Source organism: Mesoplodon mirus (genome assembly GCF_964341445.2).
Source record: "Mesoplodon mirus genome assembly, chromosome: 16".
In the NCBI taxonomy this organism is placed as follows: Eukaryota; Metazoa; Chordata; class Mammalia; order Artiodactyla; family Ziphiidae; genus Mesoplodon; species Mesoplodon mirus.
Window position 1 is genome coordinate 56,001,453 of NC_138992.1, and position 26,364 is coordinate 56,027,816.

The window sequence follows — 26,364 nt, forward strand, 5'->3', positions numbered from 1 at the left end:
TGTCTCCTGCAGAATTATCAGTCTAAACCTGTGGTATCTCTTTCAATTTTGAATGTTTTTAAGGGGAACAGATTGAAGCCCTCTCCTGCTGTGTTGGACTGTCAGAGGGAGAGAGAAAAGTGATACTTCCTGCTGCTCCAGAAGGGAAGTGAATCAGCAGGGCCCTGGTTTCCTTCAAACTCTAATTACTGTCTTTGCTTCTGAGATTGCCTAATCCAACAGCCACCCTTTTAAAAGCTGAACTCCAGGGTCTGACACATGGAGGGGCAAGAGAACAGACCAAACCTGTATTAGTTCACAGAACTCCAATTCTTTATTAATCACAGCTTGCTCACAATGACATACAGGAAAATAGCACTAATGAAGAGTAAATATGCAGGCAGCAACCTTCGGGAGTTGGGAGTTGGGGGAGAAACGACTTCAAAACTGCGATAGGTACTTATGGTGGGTATCTGTTGATTCTCTCAGTTGGCACAAACGCCCTGCCTAGCCCCCTTGACTGCATCAGCCCTCATAGATGGAGTAATATATATAAATATTTTTTTAAATAGGCAGGATTGCCTCACACTGGGGAAGAAAGACCAGCTTAAGTGAAAGTCCGCAGTGTTTTTGATTTTGTTTGCGTGTGTGTTTGAATGCAACAATCAGCTCACAGTTTCCAAGTGGAAAAATATTCAGTAGCATCATGTACTTGTACTATAGGTAAGAGCTTAAAATGAACATCATCAATCATGGCATCCACAAATAAGCCACCTGACACATTAATTCATTCCATCAAAAGAACTTAAACTAGAGAATAAGCCCACTTCATGAAAAGCGATTTCACGGCTGCTTGAACCATTTGGGTTAGGATCTGTGTTCAGCACTTTAAAAGGTTCAGCTTTTTGCTTCTATCCAGATTGATCTCAGATCTGTCTTTTTCATCCATCCCTTTCTAACGCCAAAGCACATTTGTAGCACATAATCCAGTAGAAGCAGAAGTAAATGCTACGAGTAGTGGTTTTTCTTAGCCTGGTTTTGTAGTTCCTAGGCAGTTAGTAGATTATGAGCGGACAAATGTGGTGATTTGTGTGGAGTTGTAATACCTGTGATCTAGGTATGGTCTCAGTCAAGTTCAGAGATTACCAAGCTGTCTAGGTCAGTAGGCAATGGTGGGTTTCTAGCACCAAAGACTGTCTATTGACCTCATTTTTCTGTTGGAATGAAAAGGGCAGGGAATGGAGTCAGACATGGGGAGCTTCAAAAAGAACAGACCTAGCAAATTCATTTGAGTGGAAAGACACAACATCAAAAGCCTGTTACAGGACATGTAAGATTATGAAATAACTTGCATAATGCAATACTTGTATTTTTTAACAAAAATGTAAGTATTTACAAAATAAGATCCAAGGTATTTTTTAAACATCAAGCAAAACATTCTGCAAAGAGACCGCATTGATTTTTTTTTATTTTTGATTCTGTTTTTTGTTTTTTATAATGAGTTCTTTTTAAACCATGTCATACATTTCCCATACTGATATCGCATGATCCATTATAATATAGGCAGGGGGATTTACTAATGGTGGGGCGTGCCATACCCTCCGTCGCTTCAGCCAGACAGTTCGACCTGGAGTTCCTTGTTCCTGCGCACCTCCGCAGCATGCCTCTCCTGAAAAACACCGAAGGGAGACGAGACATCAGGAGCCTCGCCTGGTCCACAGACAACGAGGAGGGCCCGCCCACTAATTTGACTACTATGCGCTTGACTGGAAGTAACCCCCTTTAGCATCTACCTTTAGGAAATGTTCTCATTTCAAAGAAAGGAAACCGTGGAACCCAATAAGGGTCACATTACAGAAGATCATAGAAGACTAATAGTGTCTAAAAAAATTTTATCACTGTATTTGATTAAAATGATGAACAAAAGATCATATGATTAAGAGAATTAAAAAAATATTTAAAATTATTTGATTAAGAGAATTTTGACTATTAGGACTACTGTATAAATCCAGAGAATAGCAATAAAATATCATCCTGTCTTCTCTATCATTTTGAACAGCGTTTTTCCTTTTCCCTAACATTTTAAGGGATTATAATGGACAGTGGACACTTTGGGAGGATGAGATGCAGGAACAAGACTTTTTGTATACTTCCTAAATTCTTAACCCCTTAGTCAAGGTCTTTCAAAACTTGAGTCCAGGGGCTTCCCTGGTGGCTCAGTGGTTGAGAGTCCGCCTGCCGATGCAGGGGACACGGGTTCGTGCCCCGGTCCGGGAAGATCCCACATGCCGCGGAGCGACTGGGCCCGTGAGCCATGGCTGCTGAGCTTGCGCGTCCGGAGCCTGTGCTCCGCAGCGGGAGAGGCCACAGCAGGGAGAGGCCCGCGTACCGCAAAACAATAACAACAACAACAAAACTTGGGTCCAAATGACCTCTCCAGTCTTACCCTCCACCCGTCTCCTACGCCTGCTTGATTTCTCGGTTTAACAGAGGTGTCTTCATGCACTTTTCAAGGCTTGAGATTCCTAGTCTTCCAGTTCTATCCACCAAGATAGTAAACAGACTCTTTAATCCCTGTAGCGGTTGTCTCTTTCTCCGTGAAGACTTTCATAAGACTGAAAACTATTTCACTTTCCATTTGAAAACCTGCATTAATCTTCCCTTTTTACGTGACAGCCGTTTTATTCTAACTTGTGCTTTGGTCATTTCTGTTCTTGTCTCATCAGCTCTCTTAGGCAGATGCTTATTTAGAAGCCCGCTGAGGGCCAGGGCTGCATTTTCTCACTTTTGTTCCACTTACAGGGCCCAGCAGGTTCTCTTGCACATAGTGCATGATCAATAAATGTTTATTTACATGAGGATCTGGGGCACTAAACTTGATTTGGGAACTAAACTCTCTGAGCAGGGAACTGATAGGAAAGGTGGAATTCTATTTTTAGTACACAGGTCTGCCTTGGATGATTATAAGCACATGGGCTTGCCTATCATAGGTGATAAATAAGTGGGTGTTAAATTGAAATTGAATTTTTAAAATATTAATTGTTATTAGTATTATTTATTTTTCTATTTAGAATATTATTTATATTGCTATTTTCTCCCCCTGCAGCTCCAGAAATTTTCTGTGGCTCTATAGCAGGCGTCCCCAACCCCCAGGCCACAGGCAGGTACTGGTCCTGGCTTGTTAGGAACCGGGCTGCACAGCAGGAAGTGAGCGGCGAGCGAGCGAAGCTTCATCTGTATTTACAGCCGCTCCCCATGGCTTGAGTTACCGCCTGAGCTCTGCCTTCTGTCATATCAGCGGCGGCATTAGATTCTCATAGGAGCGCAAACCTTACTGTGAACTGCGCATGCGAGGGATATAGGTTGTGCGCTCCGTATGAGAATCTAATGCCTGATGATCTGAGGTGGAGCTGAGGCAGTGATGCTGGCACTGGGGAGCGGCTGCAAATACATATTATCATTAGCAGAGAGGTTTGACTGCACAGAGACCATAATAAATCAACTGCTTGCAGACTCATATCAAAACCCTATGAGTGAGTGGCAAGTGAGAATTAAGCTGCATCTTACAGAGTAGACTGGACATAAGCAACACACTTCGGGTGTCACTGTCTCCCATCACCCCCAGATGGAACCATCTAGTTGCAGGAAAACAAGTTCAGGGCTCCCACTGATTCTGCATTATGGTGAGTTGTATAATTATTTCATTATATATTACAATGTAATAATAATATAAATATAGTGCACAATAAATGTAATGCACTCGAATCATCCCCAAACCATTCTCCACCCCCCGCCCCAGGTCCGTGGAAAAATTGTCTTCCACGAAACCAGTCCCTGGTGCCAAAATGTTGGGGACTGCTGCTCTATAGATTCCTTTAGCTCAGAGGCAATGATCTTGACCAGCTATAAAGTAAATCTTATCATTAAGCTCTATTAATCTCAAGGAGTCTCTGCTTATAGGTTCCTTATAATACTCAGCATTTATTAGGTACTTAATATGTACCAGTTCTGCATAGGTACAGATTTTACCTGTATTAATTCCCTTGATCCTTGAAACAATCCTGTGATGGAGGCTCTATTCTGGTGCCCATTTTACAGATGAAGAAACTGAGGCACAGAGAGGCTAAGTCACTTGCCCAAGATCACAAAACTAAGAAGCAGCAGAGCTGAGACTCCAACCCAGGGAGCCTGGCTATACAGCCCCCATTCAACCACTGCTATGTAGCCTCAATGTGAACGTGAGGAGGAAATTTTATAGTTGTGTGGAAAAATGTGTCTTTTCAAATGTAGGTTCTGGGAGAGAAAGGCATGTACAGCCCTACATTTCTTTCAAAGATACAGAGTTAGAGTAAACAGGAAGTTGATTCTAGAGAAAGAGTTCAAAAGCAATTTTATTTAATTGGTTTAAATGAGCTTTTTGTCTGTATTCAAAAGCCATGAAGAGAAGAGGGAAAAAGCATGTATAGAGAAATCATGTCCTGTCTGGAAATGTCACAGGGGAACTAGCATGAATGCAGCTGACTCTTCTTTCTTTTTGTTCTGCTATGGTGAGGAAAAAGATGCCATAAAATCTTTTTCTCATGCAGAAAGAAACTAATTATTAAGACCTGAGCTCTGACAAAAATTGAGAGAAAGCCCAGACCATCACTATGTTAGGAAAAAAACCAGCCTCAAGTCTAAAGACTCATATAAACTCAAATTTATAATATAACAGGAAAGATTATAATCAGTAGTAGTAGGCTACTTTGGAGCACACTTCTTACTCAGCTCAAAATTAGTTGCAAAGAAATGGATTTTGCCATAGGAAAGAACAAATATAATCTGTGAGCTTGAGATAACATGAAAAAAAAAAGGAAATTTAAATAAATGCTGAGCTTCTGGGAAAAATATTGTTTATTTTCAGGCATTTTAATAAATCTATTATTTGAAAACCTTACATTCAAATCATCAAATATATACTCAAAATTGTAATGTGATTTTGTATAAAAATGTGGAAGAATCAAAGGCAGATATGCAGGGGGCGTGTAATTTTCAACATAGTCTGTTTTTTTTTAATCAGCAAAATGTTGGCAATTGTCAGACCTTGAGTAAGAGGTTACTGAGGAAGTTGTGACACTCTGAGAAAGCGCATCAAGAGGTCAAGTCTATTCTTCGATAATATTCATTTCATTATTGAGCTTCTAATATTTGCCAGGCACTGTCAGACACGCTGGGTTAGACAGAGTGAAGCAGATCTAAATTTACAATGTTCTCTACAATTTACCCCCTTGCTCCCATCAATATAATAGTGCTTAAGCACTTGTATGCAACTATTCTTTTGATATGCAAAATTGTGTAAGAGATGGTTTTAGGAAAAAATTCTGACTCTTGGAGAAAATGTGATTAGAGAGATTTCTGTACCGGAAGTGAAGAAATATGAGGTCTTTCTTTTACTTTATCTTTTAATATCCCCTTCACCTCACTAAGTATCAAATCTAAACAAAAGACTTGAACTAGATGACCTAGGGTATCAATTCCAATCCATGAAATCCTATTATATGAGTATTTAAATGCAAGATGAAATTCAACATCATCAGAATCCTTTTTGCTGATAACTATGAGCTTGCAATACAAAAGAGGGGTCAGGAGTGAGTCAGGAGTGCAGGAAAGCACATTTTCATACATGAAGATGACGTTGGTCATGGGAGCACTATCAACATCCAATGCCGCTGCCAAATCTGCTTACTGTGCAGTGCTTTAGGATGGCCAAAGTTACAGCTTTAGCTTCGTATAAAAGTTTGGAGTCAAAAAGACATGGGTTCAAACTGAGACTCTGCGATCTGCTTAGCTTTGTGATCTTGGCCAAATGGCTTAACCTCTCTAAGGACCAGGTTCCTTAGATGTGAAATGGGGATGATAACAGTATTTCCTTCTAGGGCTGTAGTTTGGATTAAATTCCATAGTATGTGTCAAATGCCTGGCCTACAGTGAGAAATCAGTGAAAGCTAGTTTAATCCTCTTTTTCCTTTCATTATTCATTTATCAGATATATTCCATAGGAAATAGTTACACAAATAGCATTCGTGAATCAGAATGATAAAGAAAATAAAGTCAGATGAGAAGAATGAAAGGTTACAACAGACGGAAATTGATAATGGTTGAAATCTCTATCTAAAGAGTTATATATCATCAAAATCATCTCTTAGAAAAAGAATCACAGAATGTTACTCCCTGAAGAAAAAACATTTTTTATCCTTTCTATATCCAGATTATTTTGCATATGTCTTTAGCCTTCACGCAATTAAAAGAGCTCTTCAGTAGGTTCTAAAATGCAACCGGGATTGATTTTGCTTTAGGCTTTCAGTCTTATCTAAAGGCCTTGTGCTAACATGGCTGAGACTCTGAGAGGTCTGTGGGAATTCATCAGTGAATGACACTGAGGATACCATCGTAGCCACCATCGAGGGACATGCTCTGCTCAAATGCTCAATTCGATTAATTGAGGAGGAGGGGGACTGAGGGCTGGGTGGTAGGCAGATTGCTGCAAAAGCTCACGTGGAATTGTATCACATCTCTTGGCTAATCGGTAGGGCCAGTGAGGGCTGTCAAAATGGTGGGCACTTAGTGTGGTCACCTCATGACTATCTAACTAATAGATGTCATTTCAGTGATAATTATCTTTTGATGCGGGAGATTCCAGAAAAGCTTATGTTATATTGGCAGTTTCATGCACTTTCAGCATAATTATTATTATTGATCCTCTTTTTAATTTCTAACTTCATTGCAGTAATTTCATTCAGAAAAAGTCACAATAAAAAACTAACTTTGTCTTATTTTAGGAAGAAGCATAATAGTTTTAGTACATACAAACACATATACCATATGTCAACAAAAAATCTACAATGTACTTAAAATACATCAAATGGAAGTAAAGTTAGTATGCTCTAAGGATAATCTCCACTTTACTGAGAAGATAACAAATCTTGGCCGTCACTGGTCAAAGATTCTATTAGATTTGAAAAGTGTCTCTTTAGCTATGGAATACCAGGGAAAATGTGGCCCTAAAAATGATGTGGGCTGCATCATTCAGCACAGGATAAAATGCTGTCAGCTGAGATTTACATCAGAAAAAGCTACAAACCGCTAGTTCTCAAAACTGACTGCATGCTGGAATCATCTGGAGAGTTAAAAAAAATATATGGATGCCTGGGTCCCACCCCTGGAGATTCTGCAGCTTGATGCCAGGAATATTAAGCATTCCACAGGTTGATTATTTCCAGGACAAACTGTATGTATGCATGTATGTATGTATGTATGCATGTATGTAGACATGCAAGTGTGTATGCAAGTATGTATGCATGGAGGGAGGAGACCAATTCTGGGTGAGAGTGAGAAGAGAGAATAAAGGAGCTGGCTAGAGGGGTGGGTGAAGAAAAATACACAGACAGAAATAAATTGCCCATTAAAATCCAGCACTTCTGGAAATAATAGTTAAATATGCAAATTTTATGAACTATTTTACAACTGAAATCAAGAAGGATCTGCTGTGTGTTTGAGTATGCGTAATTTTAAAAAACAGTAATGCTCCTGGGTAGCCTTGGATTGATATGTCTTTTTTTAATTTAATTTAATTTTTTTAAATTTTATTTTATTTATTTTTTTATAAGCAGGTTCTTATTAGTTATCTATTTTATACATATCAGTGTACATATGTCAATCCCAGTCTCCCAAATGATCCCACCACTTGGACTGATATAAATCTTGTGCTGGATATTAAAGGTCTAATTGCCAATTCTGGAATAAGATCAGCATGCCCCATTCCTAGCAATGCCATTTGCTTTTATTTTTTTAGGGCCTAGGATGAGAGATGAAGGTTGATTCACAATTATCCTGAGTAAAAGACACAGTGGCTCTGAGAACAATTTCTAGAGGATTTCCGGGGCTGTGCATCCTGACTGATGGGAATAGTTATATGTTCAGGTTGGTGAGAAGAAAGGCACCCGGATGCCAGAAATTGAGTAAATGAAGTTCCCCTACTAGCTTTTAGTGTAGATTTTCCTACATGGAGGGAATGGGTTTTCCGCTGTTCATAAATATTCTGACAAATATGTTTTTCCAAATGTATGGAAATATGTCCAAATATATTTTGACAAAACCTTTACGTATTTAATATTATATATTAATTATTAGACTAAATATTAAATTTATTATTTTACTATATATTATTGTCATTTATTACTGATTGTATGAAATAGTTAATATTTCCAATTTAATATTTTTCCAGTAGATGGGTTCCTAAGATTTGTGCTGAAGTCTGTTATACATTTGAAAAGCAGGAATCAGCCTCCCTCAAACTCTTCACCACTGGAAAATCTGACAGAATTCCAGCTTTAAGTCCTACTCCCATTCCTCAACCATGTTTCAGTGCCCACTAAGGCCATGCTACCCCGGGAAACCCTGCCCATGGGGTTAGGTGCCTTCTGCACCTGCAGCAGAGATTGATTAAGTCTCTGGTGCCTGGGCATTTGAGAGTTCATCTGGCCGTGTTGCATACGAATGTGTGCATCTGCTCAGGACTCTGTTATGATTACCTTTTCCTGCAGACGTTCAATAATAGCAGCTAGATTAGCCTCACGGTTTTCCTTAATTTGTTCCATCTTCAGGATCAGCTTCTCCTCTGCCATTTTGCTGAAGTTGTTGTTCTCCTCCAAAGCCTTCTGGAGGACCTCTCGCTCGTGTTCCCGCTTCTCTGCCAATTGTTTCAGCACCTGAGCCTCCTGAGACTGTGGAAGAAAAACATATACATCTTAGAATCACCCAGACACAAACCTGGTGGAATAATGGTCCACTGATTCAAGACAGCATTCCTTTCAAATGAATAGTACTTCTAGCCTTGAGCACTGTTGTCAATTCCCTGCTCATCTGCATGCCTTAGAATTTTCTATAGAATGTGGTGAGTGGGGAAATGTAGTGAGCTGAATTTTCAGCTGTGAGTTTTTTGGACAGATTGTTTTAGAAGAAGAAGCATGTTACCCTCTTGGAAGAGTTTTTGTTTTCATAAGTTGCTTCTAAGCATTTATGCAACAGGGAATGCTGTAATTAATCACCTGATGGCAACATCCATGGAAGCCTGAGGAAAATAGGTGAGGATTGGGGCACGTTCCCATCTTTTTCCTGACTCACTGTTTTTGATCAGTTGTAGGCTGGGCCCTGCAATGAGCCTTTCAACTTTCCCCAAGTTGTTAAATTCACTTTCTCATTGTATTCCATGCCCATCTCTGCCCTTTTTTTTTCATGCACCAAATTCTCTTTGGAGACTTTGGGAACAGTGCAAACTTCAGCTCCATATGGCCACAGACAACAGAAAGTCCTTTTCTGGCCCCGTCTTGAATATGCCAAGGCCACCCGGGTCACCTGTGAAACCCTGCGATTGCTCAGTGATTGCAGCAGAAACTTCAGAAACCTGTGTACCCCAGTCCTGCACGTCCCAAACATTTTTGTGCACTGTAATTCTCCTGCAGCATCAGGAGGCTATACGGTTCTGTATGTTAACAGTCAGAGGGTGCTTGATAATTATGCCGAGGCCTGGTATCCACCCGCAAGATTCTGACAATGCAGTTCTTTGGTAAGACCCAGGAAGCTACATTTTTTTTTTTTTTTTTTTTTTGCGGTATGCGAGCCTCTCACTGTTGTGGCCTCTCCTGCTGCGGAGCACAGGCTCCGGACGCACAGGCTCAGCGGCCATGGCTCACGGGTCCAGCCGCTCCGCGGCATGTGGGATCCTCCTGGACCAGGGCACGAACCCATGTCCCCTGCATCGGCAGGCGGACTCTCAACCACTGCGCCACCAGGGAGGCCCAGGAAGCTACATTTTTGATAAGCATCCCTAGTGATTGTAATGCAGGCAGTTCACAGCCTACTTTTTGAAAAATACACTGGCATGGGCTTTGGTGTCAGGTCTGTGTTTAAGTTCTAACTGTGTCAATGACCCTGGATATATTAACATCTTTCCACATTCACCTTCTTCTCCCCAATTATGCAGCTAAGAGAAGTCTTACCCACTACTGAACTATCCAGGTTTAAGACTAAATTATTACACATCCATAGTTCCTGGGTAATTCCTTGGGATCAGCTGGTCCTCTGAGGTGAGGCTTCAGAGGAGTCGTTGTAAATGTGAATATCTAAACAATGGTAGATCAAACAAACATTTCATGGGCTAAATATTGGTTACCATTAAAAACATTAATAGGAAGATATTTCAGTTGATGGGAGTGGTCGTGGGCCCTTACTGGAGAGATTGTGATGTATAAAAAATATGAAGTCTGACAGGGAAAGAAACTTTTCTTTAGATAAAATTCTACAGGAATGGTAAAATCAGACAGCCTTAAGAGTCTTTGTTGATGTGGTTATTGTGAAGTTTATCAGGAATATGTCTAGTGACTCATTGGAGATTAAACAGACAGTTCTGGGAACCAGCCCCACTTCTTGTTTTAACCCCATAATCATTTCACTGACATCTTTAGTGGACCCATTTCATTCTTGCTTTGTTATAGGTTGCAAAATATCTACTATGAAAAATGATATAATGTTAACACAAAGTAAGTTCAAGATCAAATGGAGCCTTTCTGGAAGAAACATGAAAAAATATTTTCTAGCTTATTCATCCTCCTGCCTCTAGGTGGGACTATTGGTAAAACATCCTACACTGATTTTGCTTATCTACTGCTACCAGGACTACTGAATTGTGACACAGGGAAAGAGAGACTGACTAAAGGTGTGTGTGTGTTTAAAATTTCTCTCTGAGAAAAGTCTTCATGAAATTATTTTTTTGGCGTATGCATAAAGATAGTAGCTATCTCATAGGACTATTTGCTAGCATCAAATGAAATAATGTTTGCTAGGTATTCAGCACAGTGTCTAATATGGAGTAAGCTAGTGCTGAGCAAACGGCAGCCATTATTATTGAAAGGAAAACTCAAAACACTTGTGACAGGAGAGGATGGCAATTGAACCTCCCACTACACCTAAACTCAGATGTAGAATCTTGGTTATCTCAACGTGTGCAGGATATCTGTTCACATTCCTTTAGTTACTGATGGTGAGTAGATTGTGTCCTCGTGGTTGGTGACAGTCAGCCCTTCCTTAACTCCCTCCTCTCCACCAGCACACGTACACTGAATGGGGCTGTACTGCTAAGAATTTTCACAGTTAAGGAAGCACCACAGAGAAGTAAGAGGAAATGACTTTGATCTTTCATTTCAGAAAGTTCAATTCAATTTACGTAACCTAAGTCCAAAAAACTTTTTGAGGGAGAGAAGTCTGGGTTGTCACAAAACAAGGGCGCAATGTGTCCAAGAATTATGGGTAAGACTGGGGCCTTAGGTATCTCTTGTAATGGGCAGAAAACGATGGGGCAGCTTCAGGAAACCAAAGAACACCAAATCAATCAAAATAAAGCAAAACAAAATTTTTCAAAATCCTCTAGAGCAGTGCTTTTAGATTGTATTCCTCTGTACGACACGGTCCATCAGCCAAGGCTGCTGAAGCCAGTAGATACGTGAACTTTCTGCTCGGTATGTTAGTAAGTCCCTTTCCCCTCCTCTTTCTCCCATAGATCAGTGCTTCCAGCGCTGCCCTGGATAGGATCTACCTGGATTTTTCTGTGGCCCTTTCTCACAGAGTTACCATTGATAGTTATCCAGAAGCAACTGCGTCATTTTTAATTTTCAGATGCACAAATTAACTTTGGCACTTTGTGAAATTTTGTTGTAACTTGATGTTTATATTTGTGCTCTTAATTTTCTTTTGTGAAAGAGCTGAAACCAGTCAGGAGACAGCAGGGGAATAGGATTGAGAAGGGAAGGCCTTGGCATTGAAAGGGTAATAGAGCAAATTCCTTTTCAGATCTCTTGCCTTGGTGGGACACATTTGGTCTGTGTGAACAGACTCCCTCGGGGGCCCATAATCACGAAAGGAGGGAGGTCTCTTGCATTTGTGGAGTGTGGCATTTGACCCAGTTTGAAATGCCTCAAATAATGGCGTTAATACTTTTGCAGCCACTGGGGCTAAATGAGATTACCCAGACTAGGTGTCAAGTGCATTCCTTTAGCACAATTAATGGGGTGAAACAGAAACAGAAGGCAGTACAGAATGTTCTCACGTGAGGCTGCTGCTCAGTGATGAAGACCTGCCTAACTGGGCCAGGCCACCCTTCAGGACCACTCGCTTCCATGGAGCCTTTCCTTACGCACTGGTAGGGATTGTTATAACCACCATTACCTCAACTCATGCATTAGTAGGATCTAATAATTATATATGTTTCAAATATTTAAAGCTCAAGTGCATGGAAAAAAAATACAGGATGAGAAGTTGATTATGGAAAGAATTCCTCACCAAGAAAATATGTCTGTCTCCCTGTTTTGATTCTTCCTCATACATACTCAACTCTTACATTTTTCCATGGAGCTAACAGCCCTGAGGGTGTTGACCTCAGTTCCTAGGGTCTCTGGAACTCCACTGCTGCAGGAAGTCATTATTCTTCTTCCTTCTTACATAGCCTGGCATCCAGATATCACCACCTATAACGTCTCTAACTTTGTTCCTGGGGAGAAATTGATTCTATGAATACAGCTTTAATCTCCCAGTCACAGCCTCACTGGTTCTGATTCTAATATTTCTATCAATAAGCAAATAAGTATTTTGTCCAGAAAACTGCCTTAAAACAGAAAATGAGTGTGAGGATGTGATATATAAAAGTAGAAGCATTTTCCTTCATTTCAGTAGGAGTAAAGTTTTTGCTATATGGTCAAATAGGTATTTTTACTTTATTAATTGTTTGGGCAGATTGGCAGAAAGGAATCTTGATTGACTTATAGGGAGGCTGGAGAGGTGGGACTTGCTAAACATTGTTAAAAATAAATTGTTTAAGGGAAAAGGATCTGACCATGGAGGAACATTTCTGAATAGCATGTACCTAATGTTGAAGGTCACTGAAATGCGGAAATAGACAATGAGGGCATGAAAATCATCAGCAGGTATAATGCGAATGTCAAGCCAAAGTATTTATAGAGCTAAGACATCCAGCATGATATTCTAGGAGATGAAGAACATCTCCATCTTGCTATTGTAATAGTGGAGCCACATGGATGGTGAACACCTATTCTAGGCATAAATTTCCTCACACTGAACTCAGTTATCACTGAAATAATTACAAGAGAGATACGTGAAGGGAAAAATAATGAGAAGGTGAGAAGAATTATTGTACATTTAGGAACACTTTAACTATATAATTTTCCAAAGAGGTTCATTACCATTTCTTATATTACTGAGTATAAGCATTTAATTACTGTATAATGAAATGGAAGATAAATTTGAGTTAAGTGGTATAATAAAACTCATTTTACTTTGTGTACACAGAGGAGATTTAAGACTATATTTTGGATAGCGCTAGTTTTTATTTCTATGTGTTCTGAAGTATACACATTTCTACCTCTATTTTCTTTTAAAGTTCTTTTTTTTTGATATGGACCATTTTAAAAGTCTTTATTGAATTTGTTACAATATTGCTTCTGTTTTACATTTTGGTTTTTTGGCCACGAGGCATGTGGGATCTTAGCTCCCTGACCAGGGGTTGAACCCGCACCCTGCATTGGAAGGTGAAGTCTTAACCACTAGACTGCCAGAAAGTCCCCATACCTCTCTATTTCTTGTCCCTTTTCATCATTTGGATATATTTCTTGCCTTCTAGAACGGTTTATCCGACGCTAGATCCCCTAGTACCTAAGTGCTTTTACGGTAGTAGGTTAGATGATGTGTCTCTAATTATTTGCTTTACTGTTAACAATGAAAATACATTATTAACCCAGCTAAAGTCACAAATAAAGCCTTGTTAAATATGATGATTGAGTATAATTATGTAAAACAAAAGGGTTTAATATTCACTTTGTGTTGAAGAATCAGAAGCATAATAAGAAATTTAAAATGAGTGCAATCCAAACACCTTTAGAATGAGTCCCTCTGCCAGAGGCTGTAGTGCATTTACTGTGGTTAACTCCTAGGAAAAGAATCACGGGGTGGTCTGCACACACGGGAAGAGTCTGTGGACCATGTGTCACATTCTCTAAGGAGCAGAACGCTTCCTGAATGTTGAATTGTGAATAATCCAGCACTTTAGCTCATAATCATTGCTATACAAACCACCCCTCTTTTACTGGATTCGACTTTAGTTGCCATCTACAATGTGAGATGCCGACAAATGGAAAAGGTAAGTCTATCATGTTTGGTGACAAATGGTCCACTTCGAGGCCATATTATTAAAAATAAGCAACACAGATTTCTTTCGGAGGTTCGATGACTTTGGAGTTGATTTTGCCAGTATTGTCAGTATGCCAATTATAGTTTACTGGAGTGGTTTGAATAACTTTCTTTTTAATTTAATTGATTTTAGCATGAGATTTTATCAATATCATTCAATTCCTTAAGTTTTCATCTTTTTTTTTTTTTTGTGGAACGCGGGCCTCTCACTGTTGTGGCCTCTCCCGTTGCGGAGCACAGGCTCCGGATGTGCAGGCTCAGCGGCCATGGCTCATGTGCCCAGCCGCTCCGCGGCATGTGGGATCTTCCCGGACCGGGGCACGAACCCATGTCCCCCGCATCGGCAGGCGGACTCTCAACCACTGCACCACCAGGGAAGCCCCATTATTTTTTTTTTTTTTTTTTTTTTTTTTGCTGTACGCGGGCCTCTCACTGCTGTGGCCTCTCCCGTTGCGGAGCACAGGCTCCGGACACACAGGCTCCGCGGCCATGGCTCGCGGGCCCAGCCGCTCCGCGGCATGTGGGATCTTCCGGGATCGGGGCACGAACCCGTGTCCCCTGCATCGGCAGGCGGACTCTCAACCACTGCGCCACCAGGGAAGCCCTCATTTTTGTTTTTTATAATACTAATTTTTCAAGCCACTTTTAGTTGGGCTGAACTATTTATATATCTCTTACCTATCAAACCACCTTTGTAATTTGATAACTAATATTTTATAATGTTTAAAAATATTTATGAAATGTATTATACAGTAACATTTCAGCATCTGTGTTAATGAGAAGCTTTCTTTATAAAATCATCAGTTTGCTAGATCATCATCTCTGTGAGGTTGCAATTGGATGTGTTTTTACACAATAGCTGACACTTTCACAGTGTTTGTGATATGGAATAACTTTTTTAATTCTCACAATAACTCCAGGATGTAAGTTCTATTGTTAGTCTCATTTTACAGATGGATTAAATAAGACATAGTGAGATTAGTGACTTGCCCAAGGTCACACAGCTATTAAGTGGCGAAACCAGACTTTGATCACAAGCATTCTCTTAACCATGTGTTCTTAACCACTATGCTTTCAGGCTCCGGATGTGCAGGCTCAGCAGCCATGGCCCATGGACCCAGCCGCTCCGCGGCATGTGGGATCTTCCTGGACTGGGGCACAAACCTGTGTCCCCTCCATCAGCAGGCAGACTCTCAACCACTGTGCCACAAGGAAAGCCCCTAACGACTATGCTTTTAAAGATGCTCTTAAACACTGTGCTTGTCTTGCCATATCACATAATTTATTGTCCAAACTGGGATACTTACGAGATTGAAATAATAATGATAACCAAACAGTAGGAATAAGCTGGGGTTGTCCTGGGCCAACTGGAATGTATGGTTAGCTTAGCTCTGCTGCCTCTCACTAAATAAATGTTTGTTGAATGAATAAATGGATAGATGGATAGATGGATGGATGGATGGATAACCGAAGTGTTCATATCATTTCATCCACATGGGTAAGCTGCTGTATGGAAACTTTAATTTCAAATAATGAGCTTCAAATCTGACCTCATGAGATAATGTGGTCTCATGGAGGTGAATACTGAATTCTCAAAGATAATCAAAGAAGGAAGAAAAAAATCAGGAAAAGGACTTATTCCTTTTATAATAATCTTGTACCAACTAATCAATGGAGCATTAATTCTGGTTCAAAGGAGCCTAAGGGGGCTTCGCTGGTGGTGCAGTGGTTGAGAGTCCGCCTGCCGATGCGGGGGACACGGGTTCGTGCCCCGGTCCGGGAAGATCCCACGTGCCGCGGAGCGGCTGGGCCCGTGAGCCATGGCCGCTGAGCCTGCGCGTCCGGAGCCTGTGCTCCGCAACGGGAGAGGCCACAGCAGTGAGAGGCCCGCGTACCACAAAAAAAAAAAAAAAAAAAAAAAAAAAAAGGAGCCTAAGGGAGGAGCATTTAACCTAGTGATCAGATGGTCAGTGCTGCAATAGTATCAACAGATGGAGTGAGGAATTGCGGGAACTGCCAAAACATTGAACACAAAGTGAATTTGAGCCCACATGGAGATGAGTCCGTGGCAGCCCTCCAGCTCTAAATCCAGCAGGCTCCAGCAGCACAGCCGAGGTAGGTCACTGCTTCCCAGACATGATCTCTAAACTCAGGTCCCAGAAGCAAGTCTTTCAAGGGTACTACTGGAGGGGGAGGGGTCTCATAACCTTTTTGTTTTAAAAGCCCTATCAGAAGTCATATTTCACCTCTGTGAAATACCTCTGTGTCTATCTTTATCCTTACTTTGAGTTAGAATTATGTTAATTTAGTGAGAGAATGCTTATTTTAAGATAATCAAAAATATTAATTAGCAGTTATAGATGCTTTGATTATAACCATGACAAAAGGAATTGATTAATACTTATTTAAATGTATTATGTTTGGTAGGCGGAATCTTTACAAACTTTTAGCTTGTAGGAAAGGAAATGGAACCAGGGCAATATGAGTGTTGCCGGTCACTCGGCTAGGTTGGACATCTGAGTATTTTTGAAAGCCTTTAATGACTCCTCATTTCTTAGATAAAATGGAGTTTGAACACCTAACCAGGCATTGAAGGCCCTCCACGATCTCACCTCACTACTCTCCAACTCCCTACCCAAGGCCACTAGCCCAAACTACTGGTCTACCCACTGCCCTGAAAACACACTTTCTGCACTCTCACCTCTGGGTATCCTTAGTTCTGGAACCATTCTCTACATCTAGAACACTTTCATGTCTTCTCTATTTATCTAACACTATTTATTTTTCTAGTCATCTAGCTTTTTAAAGCAGATATTTCTCTGAACAGAGGCTGTGATTCACAAGGAGTGAAATGGTTTCATCTTCCCAATGAACTTCTTTTTCATTTGAAGTCAGAGTCCTTAAAAATGCTACCTCTGACCTCAGTTCCTACCTCAGTCTCCCCTTGCTCAGTCTGCTCCCACCATACTGTCCTCTGTGTTATCTCTCGAATAGTCCTAGCATACTCCTACCTCAGGGCCTTTGCACTTGCTATTCTCTTTACATCAAACTCTGTCCCCCAGAGAAGAGTCCCATGGCTCACTCCTTACCTTCTTGCCTTTTTTTCAAATGTTTTCCCTCACAATCTTCATGCTTCTTTTCAAATGTTCTCATATTCAAGAGGCCTTTTCTGACCACCCCATATGAATAGCACTTTTCACCCCAGAACTACCAATTCTCTTTGTCCTGCTTTATTTAGTACCATCTTACTGGGTAGGGCATGTGACCCGGCACAGGTCACTGAGACTCAATTCTAAGACTTCTGTTAGAACTATTAGGAAAGAGAAGCTCTCTTTCTGCTGGAGTTGCTAATTTGTGAGAAAAATAATTTGGGACTGACTGAAACAAAAAATCCTTGGTATTGAGACCAATTAGTTGCAGAAATAAATGATAAATGTAAAAAGAAATATTGAGCTCCTGGATCAAGCTGTTTTTGAAGCTGTACCACTCTGAGGATTTTAGTCTCATACCCTCTTTTTGCTTCATTTAGTTGAGTTGGGTTTTGGTTATATGCATGTCCTCACTTAGATAGTTACTGAGATATATGCACTTGCTAAAGGCTCTTTAAAGAGAATTAAAGAATTTAAAGAATTCTCTTTAAAGAAAATAAACAGTCCTTCAAATGAGGGCTAATTAAGTCAGTACAACCCAATAGAAAAAAAATCAATGATTTCTTAAGCTGTCACTTTCTGTTAATTAGTTGTATTTTCTTCTAATTAAAACCCTAGTACCTGGACATAATCTATATAATGATTTTTTTGAAAATCATTTTTTTGAAAATTTTAGTAAGAGCAGGAATGTGACAGAATACTGATTTTAAAGGGCTCCAAAGAATATTTTTCCTGGGTGTCGAAATGCTGGATGATTACATTTGTAAATGTCTTTTAGCCACGTGGCCAATTTTTAGTTAAACTCAATTGTTTAAGTGTGTAATTGTTGATAATTTATTGTTGTCAGGGTACATGAATTTTACCAGAATCAGTAATTAGCTAACTCAGGGAATTTTATGAGAACATCCAGTTAATTTTGATCATCTCTGTGTTCTTCTTTTTCTTTTAATAATTTCCTTCAAATTATTATACCAGCAACATTCTGAACTATGATGTTGAATTTTCATCTCTAATTTTCAATTTCAGGTCAGTTACTGACTTCTAATCAAGTCATGGCATCTTCATATGTCAACCTATGACCTCTACTTACAACTGTTAGCTATAAGATGCCAATGCTTCAGTGAGAACTTAAATTACCTTGACTGTAACATGCTCTCTACTATTGTAGTTAGTTATTCATATTTGTTGGCGAAAGTCTCGAAGGACTGTAACTCTGAATACGTTAATTCAGTTTTACTATGAGAAGAAAGCTATAAACAACAACAAAATAAAGATAAATATTTCTAAAGCAACTTCCTGTATGTCTGCTTGGGTTAGTAGCTTAGTTTCCTTCCTTTGAAATCCAGATTTATAACAACAGTAATTGGTCAAATACAATAAATAATATGTAAAGAAATACTCACTGGATGTAAAGAGAACTTCACCTGAGTAAAAATTGAAATTGTGATCAGAAAGTTACACAATATAAGAAGATTTTCCAACCACAAAGGTTAAAACAAAAAGTATTTTTGGTTCAGAAAACGTAATCTAGGATTTATAATCTCTGAGCCTTGTTATTTGATGCTATAGATATGTATGTACATATATGTGAGTGTGTTTGTGTGTGTGCGTGTAGGTATATATAAACACATATACATACACACACATTTGGGTTTGTTCTGCACTCCCTGTTAGAGAATTCAGTCTTTAGGAGAAGGACTATTTTCCTTTTCTTTGTAAGTATCCAACATAGAACTGTTTAATGTATTGGCTAACTTTTTATAAACATCTAAATAAAATTTAAAAATTATTATAAATGCAGAGTTTCCATTTAAATCATGAGACCATGCATGGAACATATTCTTAGTGAATACATGATTCTAAAAATATATCATGATAAAGTCAGTGGAAAATACAACATAGGAATGAATTACCTGCAGTAATTCATTTGGGTTTCAAGAGTGTCTCGATGGGATGTACCCCCATAATCACACAGCTGATACACACATATTCAGACATAACTTCTGTCTCTATGTATACAGTCTTAGGGATTTCTGTATGCCCTCCATTTTTAATACCCTTGGCTCAGCTGATTGTGGAAAATTAAAGATTTAGCTCTGTAAGAAAAAGCTCTTTAATACAAACAAGGATCAATGGAAAAAAGAAAAAAATACCATCAAGGCTTAGAAATGGGTAGAGGAAGATACTCATATATTCCCGAGAGGGTTCTGATCTTGGATGAACCAACTTCAAGGACAGGGAGTGAAGCCTTGGGGACAGGGGCAAGCTTCTGGCCCTTACCCTGGGGTGAACAGTGTTTCTGGGCAGGAAATACCTCAGAGGGAGTATCTGGTGTTTTCTGGTTCCAAGGAAAACCATGTACTATGCTTTGGGGGCAGGACGCAGAGTCTGAGAGCGAGGACTCACCACTTGGGCACCTCTCTCCACCACAACCCCTGGAGTTATGGTAGCTAAGGCTGTGCTTTCTTGACAGCCAGGATAGGCTAAGGCAGGGAGGCTTTTATCAAAATGGGTCCAAGATGGGGAGAGGGCACTAGGGCACTGAAGTTCTTTCAGTGTCTGAGATCTTTGGTTTTAACTAGCCTCAAAGCAGCAGTTTTTACTTGAAGTAGCCTGGATCTATGTCTAGAAGACCTACATGTGCAGGTTCAGGCATCATTGTCCCCTGGAACTTCTGATGGAAGTGTGTGTGTGTGTGTGTGTGTGTGTGTGTGTGTGTGTGTGAAAGCTGAGGGGTTGGGGAGGGGAAGGGAGAGAGAAGAGGAGAGAGAGAAGGCAAGGAAAAGAGAGAGCAGAATTTAAAACCCTATGGAAAAACTTACCTTCCTTCTTTCCTCTGCAGCTTCCAGTTTCTTCTGGATCTCCTCCAGGGACAGATCTTTCTTCTTGGGAGAAGCTAAAGTTCGTGGGGCTTCTGAGATAGGAGATGGTGGCTTTAAGATCAGCTCAAAAGCCTGGCCGGAGGCACGTTTGTTGATTTGCTTCACTTCCATATCTGAGAGATGAATATTTGAGGTTAAGCACACAGAACACAGGCATGGGTTTACTAAACTAATTTGAATTCTGGCAATTAAAAGTAGCCTTGTTATTCTGGCAAAGATGAATAAAATGCTGCATATGATCATTTACTCTACATTGCTTGAACATATAAGACCTCTTTCTTTAGTATAATTATAGATATATTTTAACTGGATAAATATTTACAGTGTTGGGAAATTCAATAATACCCATAGGGAGTTGAATCATGGTAGGTGTGCCCAGAAAAAAGTAGCCTGAATCGATTTAAACTAACTTGATTTTCCTTTTGAATAAATATGAGCCTCATATGAAAGCCAAGGAGCACAGATTTAGATTTATTTATTTTTTTGGAAATTAGCATAGCTGGAAACATTTTCAGATTAAATAATGAGGAAAATAACAAAGTCCTCCAGTTCTCACACCTAATCCTGTGGTTAGAAATCACAGGAGCTGTGTTGGAAGCGATGTAGCTCCCTGAATGGTTGGAAATACCTGCAGCAGTCAAGGCTCATGTGCAAGGCATCCTGCTGGCTCCTGTTTTGCCCTTCAGTGTGTCTGTTGATCTGAGTCATCAAGCAGTATAATGTCCACTCTGGGGAGGACACTGTGATGGGGGTCCCTGTCTTCAAGGTGCTTATAGTCTAATGAAGACAATAAGGCAGGGTACCATGGTAATATCTTTGCTTCTACTTTGCTGCTATTTAGAATGTCCTTCTTCATCTCCCTCAGCTGTAGACAGGAACCGGGGGAAGAGGCATTGTAGTAGGGGAGGGAGGGGGCAACATCTGCTTATCTGATTTATACACTCTGTACATTTAAAAAATATTTAAACTCAATAGCTGCATAATATGCATAGCAATTAAATGGGCAAAAACCTGAAAATAAATGCATAATATAATTTATAACATAAAATAATATCATTTATAATATAAAATGGAGTGATAGCTAGCACCTGCTAGGATATTAGTGTAATTACACAACTTACAGCTTAGTAAAGTATACTGATTTTTAAAAGCTCATTGGACAGCTCTAACTTTTAGATGAGTGTTTTTTATTTTGACCCCCAGACTATGCCCCTCTCATTTCGGCCCCCCAGTCCTTGTTTTGTCCTCTGAACCCACCCAAATTCAGGCCAGTCTCTGTTGTGCATCACAATAGTATTTGAAAAGAGTTATGATTTTCCATTTCAATTTTTTTCCCCAGTCTAAAGCATCCTCAGTGTCCTAAAGTGACACGGTTTCTAGATCTTTACTACTGCATCATACCCTAACCTCACAGGGCTCACTCATTTATTACTGTCCCTTGAAAACTGTGGCAACCAAGCTGGCCAGGTCTCCAGGCTAGTTCTGACTAGAGCAGAGCAGAGAATTATAAATTAGCTTCCATTAATGTTCTTTTAGCAGCCCGGTTAGTGCACTTTCAGTTTGTGGTCAGGTAAGACTCCAGGTGAACAGGAACTGACCTTACTTACTTAGATGTGTGAATGCTAACAGATTATATAGACAAAGTCAATTCAGTAAGTATGTTAAAAATGATGTGGCTTTTTTCACAAATGTAAAAATGTTTTAAATCTTCCTGAAGGCATCCAAATTTGAACTTATATCTTAAGTACAATTCTATAAAAGTTATGTAAATTTATGGAAAATGATTTCAAGAGAACAGAGGCAAATAAAAATCACTTATTTGATGAGGTGATGGGATTTTAAATGGATAGAGTTAGAGACACTGAAATCAGAACTGCCTGTATTTGCATCCAGATAGTAAGCCCTGCTTACTAGGGTGTGAGACAGGGAAGGTTAATTCACTTCTTTAAGCTTTCATTTCCTCATCTAAAAGATGGAGATAAAAGGCACCTTTCTCATAAGACTGTTGTGAAGATTAAAAGATGAAGGATACTTGTCCAAATTAATCAAATTATATACATTAAATATGTGCAGTGATTTGTAAGTTACCTCAATACAGCTGTTAAAAAAATTAAATTGTAAAGATATTCCAAAAAAAGATATAAAGGATACTAAATATAAAGCACAGGCCATAGCACTTAGTGTTTATAAATAATAATAAATAATAATTATTAATAATAAATTATTATTATTAATTCATGTTATAATATTTGTCTACAAGAAACACTTCACATTATTACTTCATAAAGAAAGAGAAGACAAGGTTAAAGACTTTGAGAATTTGAAATTCTCTATCAGTTCTTTCAGGAAGCAGTTCATGAGCAATGTGGAATTGTCTATTTGACTTCTAAGATTCAGCTTATATATAACTTTTGATTTTCGTTTCCCTCTCTCCAGTCCCTAAGAGGGCAGAAACCATCACTGTCTTCTGTGTCCTACCAGTAAATGCTGCCTTAGCAAATAATCACACTGAGTTCCACTTACTGGTTATTTGTATGTTGTAATTCTCTCCTACTAGGCCATGAGTGCCTTGAAGAAGAGGCCTGAGCCATATTCATCACTGGAGCCTCAGTGACAACACATGGTGAGATACAGTCTCAGAAGAAACATAGCTGGATTACTAGTCACAGCCACATTTAGCAGATTAAGGATAGGACCAGTGTATTTGTTGACTGAACGAACTTATACGAAGTAGGCATGAGACCTGCATTCTAATGAGAGTTTTGGTTGGAAACCAAAATCTTTTTGCATGAAAGACATTTCCTTGTGAAACAGTTAATTCATATTTATGATGCTTGTGCCAACCAGAATCAGTTTGAAAGAAAAAGTCTTTGAGTCCTGGAATATTTTAAAGGCATAGAAGGGGTTAACTGCCATAGATCATTTCACCTTACCTTTAATGTATTTCCTTATACATGTGGAAAAGAAAATCGTTGTGAGCCAAACAGGTAGCCAAATATGCCTCAGCTTTATCTACTACATATATAACTGCACCAAACATTTTGATTAAATGGACTGAATTAAGTAAAAATGGTATTGTTGATAATGACAGCTACCATTTTGAATGCTTACAAGAGGCCAGGCTCTATGTTAAACATGAAACCATTGAAACCCAACAACACCACTGGGAGGAAGATATTAGAGTTAAATCGGGCTCAAAGAATCTAAGTTACTTGCCTGAGGTCATGCAGATAGAGGCAGAACCAGGAAGGTAATCAAATTAAGTAGTATGAATCAGGATAAATCAAACCAAAAGGGTTTTACTGCAAAATAAGGTTCATAGCTATGCCAGTTCTTCAGGATTTTCTTTTAAAATCCTCTTTATCTGGGGCTTCAGTCATAGGTCAGTTTTACTACTGGAACTTGCACATAATTGACATGCACACACAAAATATGGGGATTTTATAAAGACTACACTAAAAAGATGCGATGGTGGTTGATTTTCTCTCCTGAGTTTTCTAACTACAAAGCATTTTCTTGCAAATTGTGATCTCTAATTACAGCTTAGCATATCATGTTATTTGCAAAGAAAAGCCTCGGACATATTGTGGATGTTGACATGCTGGATGCGATGGCTAATAAGCACTCAGCCATGTTTCTTAAGAGACATTAATGTGCTGTTATTAGCATCAAACTCATACTGTTTTGAGCAAATGGCAATCAATAAGACCCATTAGCTAGACCCGGCAGGTCAATAGTATGATCTACAAAATATTGATTTAATTATATCAGGAACTGTGAGACAGAAACAAATATATCCAAGCTTTGCCAACTGATCCAGCCAGCAGGGGCATTTCTATTGTAGGCATCTCACCATCGTAAGTGTAGATGTTGATGTTGCGAGGCTCCGGGTAGAAGCAAGAGCAGATCAGTGACAGCATGGACAGCTCCTTCATTTTTTCCTTGTAGGCTGAAACAAAAGGCTCAAGATTAGTATCTATCATTTTCTGAATTTCCTCTGAACGTTTTAACCTGAGTAATAATTGTAGCCTCCTGCAGAATGAATGTTGTCAGGGACACTGCTCTCTTTCACAAAATATAAATGAACGAAAGATGGAAACAGACCCTGGGGTGCATATTCCTTATTACAGAGGACATAAAACACAAATTGTTGCAGGTGAGATAAGAAGTGAGAGAAAGGGAGCTAGAGAAAGAAAGGAAGGTTGAAGGAAAGGAGATCCAGCAGGGTAGGAGGGAGAGACAGGAAAGATACAGAGGAAGCAGAAACAGACAAAATAGGCAAAGAGAAAGGTCCATTCCAGTACATGTGCACGCAGGTCTGTTGTATATAAATCAGCTTCAGGAGGTGTCCTTTGCTGGTTGACCCTGAAAGGCCACATACACATTTGGAGAGAGTCAGAGAACTCATCAGGAGAGTTATTAAGCAAATATTGACATATCTTGCAGGGACCAATGTTGCTTATTTCTCTTCATCCCAAGTGCACTTTTTTTTTTTATTTCCCTCTTTCCACACACACCAAAAACCTGGACCTGAGATCTGATAAGGATGTCTCTTCCTCTCTGCACACTCAGTTTGGATGCCAAACAGCTGCCGGAGTTCAGACCTTTCTCCCCTTTCACTCCCCCCAACCCCCCCCATTTCATTTTCCCCTTTGTCCTTCAAGAGGTCTCCTGTCCAGGAAACTTTGGAGGGCCTCTTATCATGTTGGTCATCACCGGGACAAGTGATGACCAGATGGGGATAAAGAGGTGGGATCTTCTCACCTTTGTTGGTTATTTAATTAGCAAAATTAATAAATTAAGGAAAATGGAAGAAAAATAATAGAGATAATGTGCACTGACTTGTGAGAAAGTATAAACAAATGGTGATGTCCTACCATATTGAACCTCACAGGGAGCAGGTACCTCTTGGCAGGGTCTTTGGATCATTATGTAACCCATGGAAGAGGAGTACATTGGGAAGGTGAGAATCTGCAGCAGATTGTTTGGGCATTATTGCCAGGTGCATCTTTGGTTAGCCAGTAGGAAACAGATTCAGTATCTGGATGTTTCAGAGCTACAGAAATTTAGGTTGGGAAGATTCTAAGCGATCATTTAGTCAACTGTCCACCCATTGTACCATCAATTTTGCAAATGAAATGGCCCACAGAGGCTGAAGTCATATATGGACGGTGACAAAGTTGGGATCTCTGGATAAAATGTAGTAAATCAATCTGTCTTAAGATTGCCAAGAGGCTTTCTTCTAGCTCTACTTTCAGAATGAGATTCAATGTGCCAAGAGGGCTGGACATGCTTGCACACCGTTGAACCATACACAAAGATCAGTAGTGTCATATTGCATATGGTTCAACCTAACACATCCAGAGCATCTCTCTAAAAGAGTCTCCATCCCTATTTAGCTTATTTCCTTAAAATAAGCAACACAATTTGCCTTGTGCCGGAATAGTCCTGCCAACACCCATTCTGAGAGATTTTACTGGATGCCTTTGGAATTTTAGAAGGCTGAAACCATATTTCTTTGTCCTATGTGTCTATTTAGTTAATAAAATTATGTCACTTATAAAGGTCCAAGCCGATCTTCACATGGATGTTCAGCGTGAATCACAATATGTGTCACATAAAAGCATTTTGTGGTTCAATGCATTTAATTCCATGAACTGATTAAAACCAAAACAGCAAGCCTTTGTAGGCTTGTACCTTTTTTCTGGTAAGAGGATGCCAAATGGTACCCAAAATATTTTGCAAAGCTAAGCACATATTAGAAGCACATGTTAAAGACATCAAATTTATTAGGGAAGGACAATCCAAAAGCAAAATAAAAGATATTCTGTCTCATAGAAAAGGGAACCTTTCTATACTGTTGGTGGGGATGTAAATTGGTGCAGCCACTATGGAAAACAGTATGGAGTTTCCTTAAAAAAACTGAAATAGAACTACCGTATGATCCAGCAAACCCATTCCTGGGCATATATCCAGAAAAGATGAAAACTCTAATTTGGAAAGATATATGCACCCCAATGTTCGTAGCAGCACTATTTATAATAGCCAAGACATGGAAACAG

General features: G+C 39.6%; 1 protein-coding gene across 1 annotated transcript in view; it reads right to left on the bottom strand.

Annotated features, from left to right (window-relative positions):
* Window positions 1-309: 309 nt before the first annotated feature.
* The window catches only part of STMN2 (stathmin 2), a 50,423-nt gene continuing 24,368 nt past the window's right edge, over window positions 310-26,364 (bottom strand). Inside the window, exons 2-5 of the mRNA XM_082600725.1 lie at window positions 24,156-24,251; window positions 20,243-20,415; window positions 8,550-8,741; window positions 310-1,648 (exon numbers count right to left, since the gene is read on the bottom strand). Coding sequence (XP_082456851.1) covers window positions 1,589-1,648; window positions 8,550-8,741; window positions 20,243-20,415; window positions 24,156-24,251 — 521 coding nt within the window. The 3' untranslated portion in view covers window positions 310-1,588. The remainder of the gene's footprint in view (window positions 1,649-8,549; window positions 8,742-20,242; window positions 20,416-24,155; window positions 24,252-26,364) is intronic.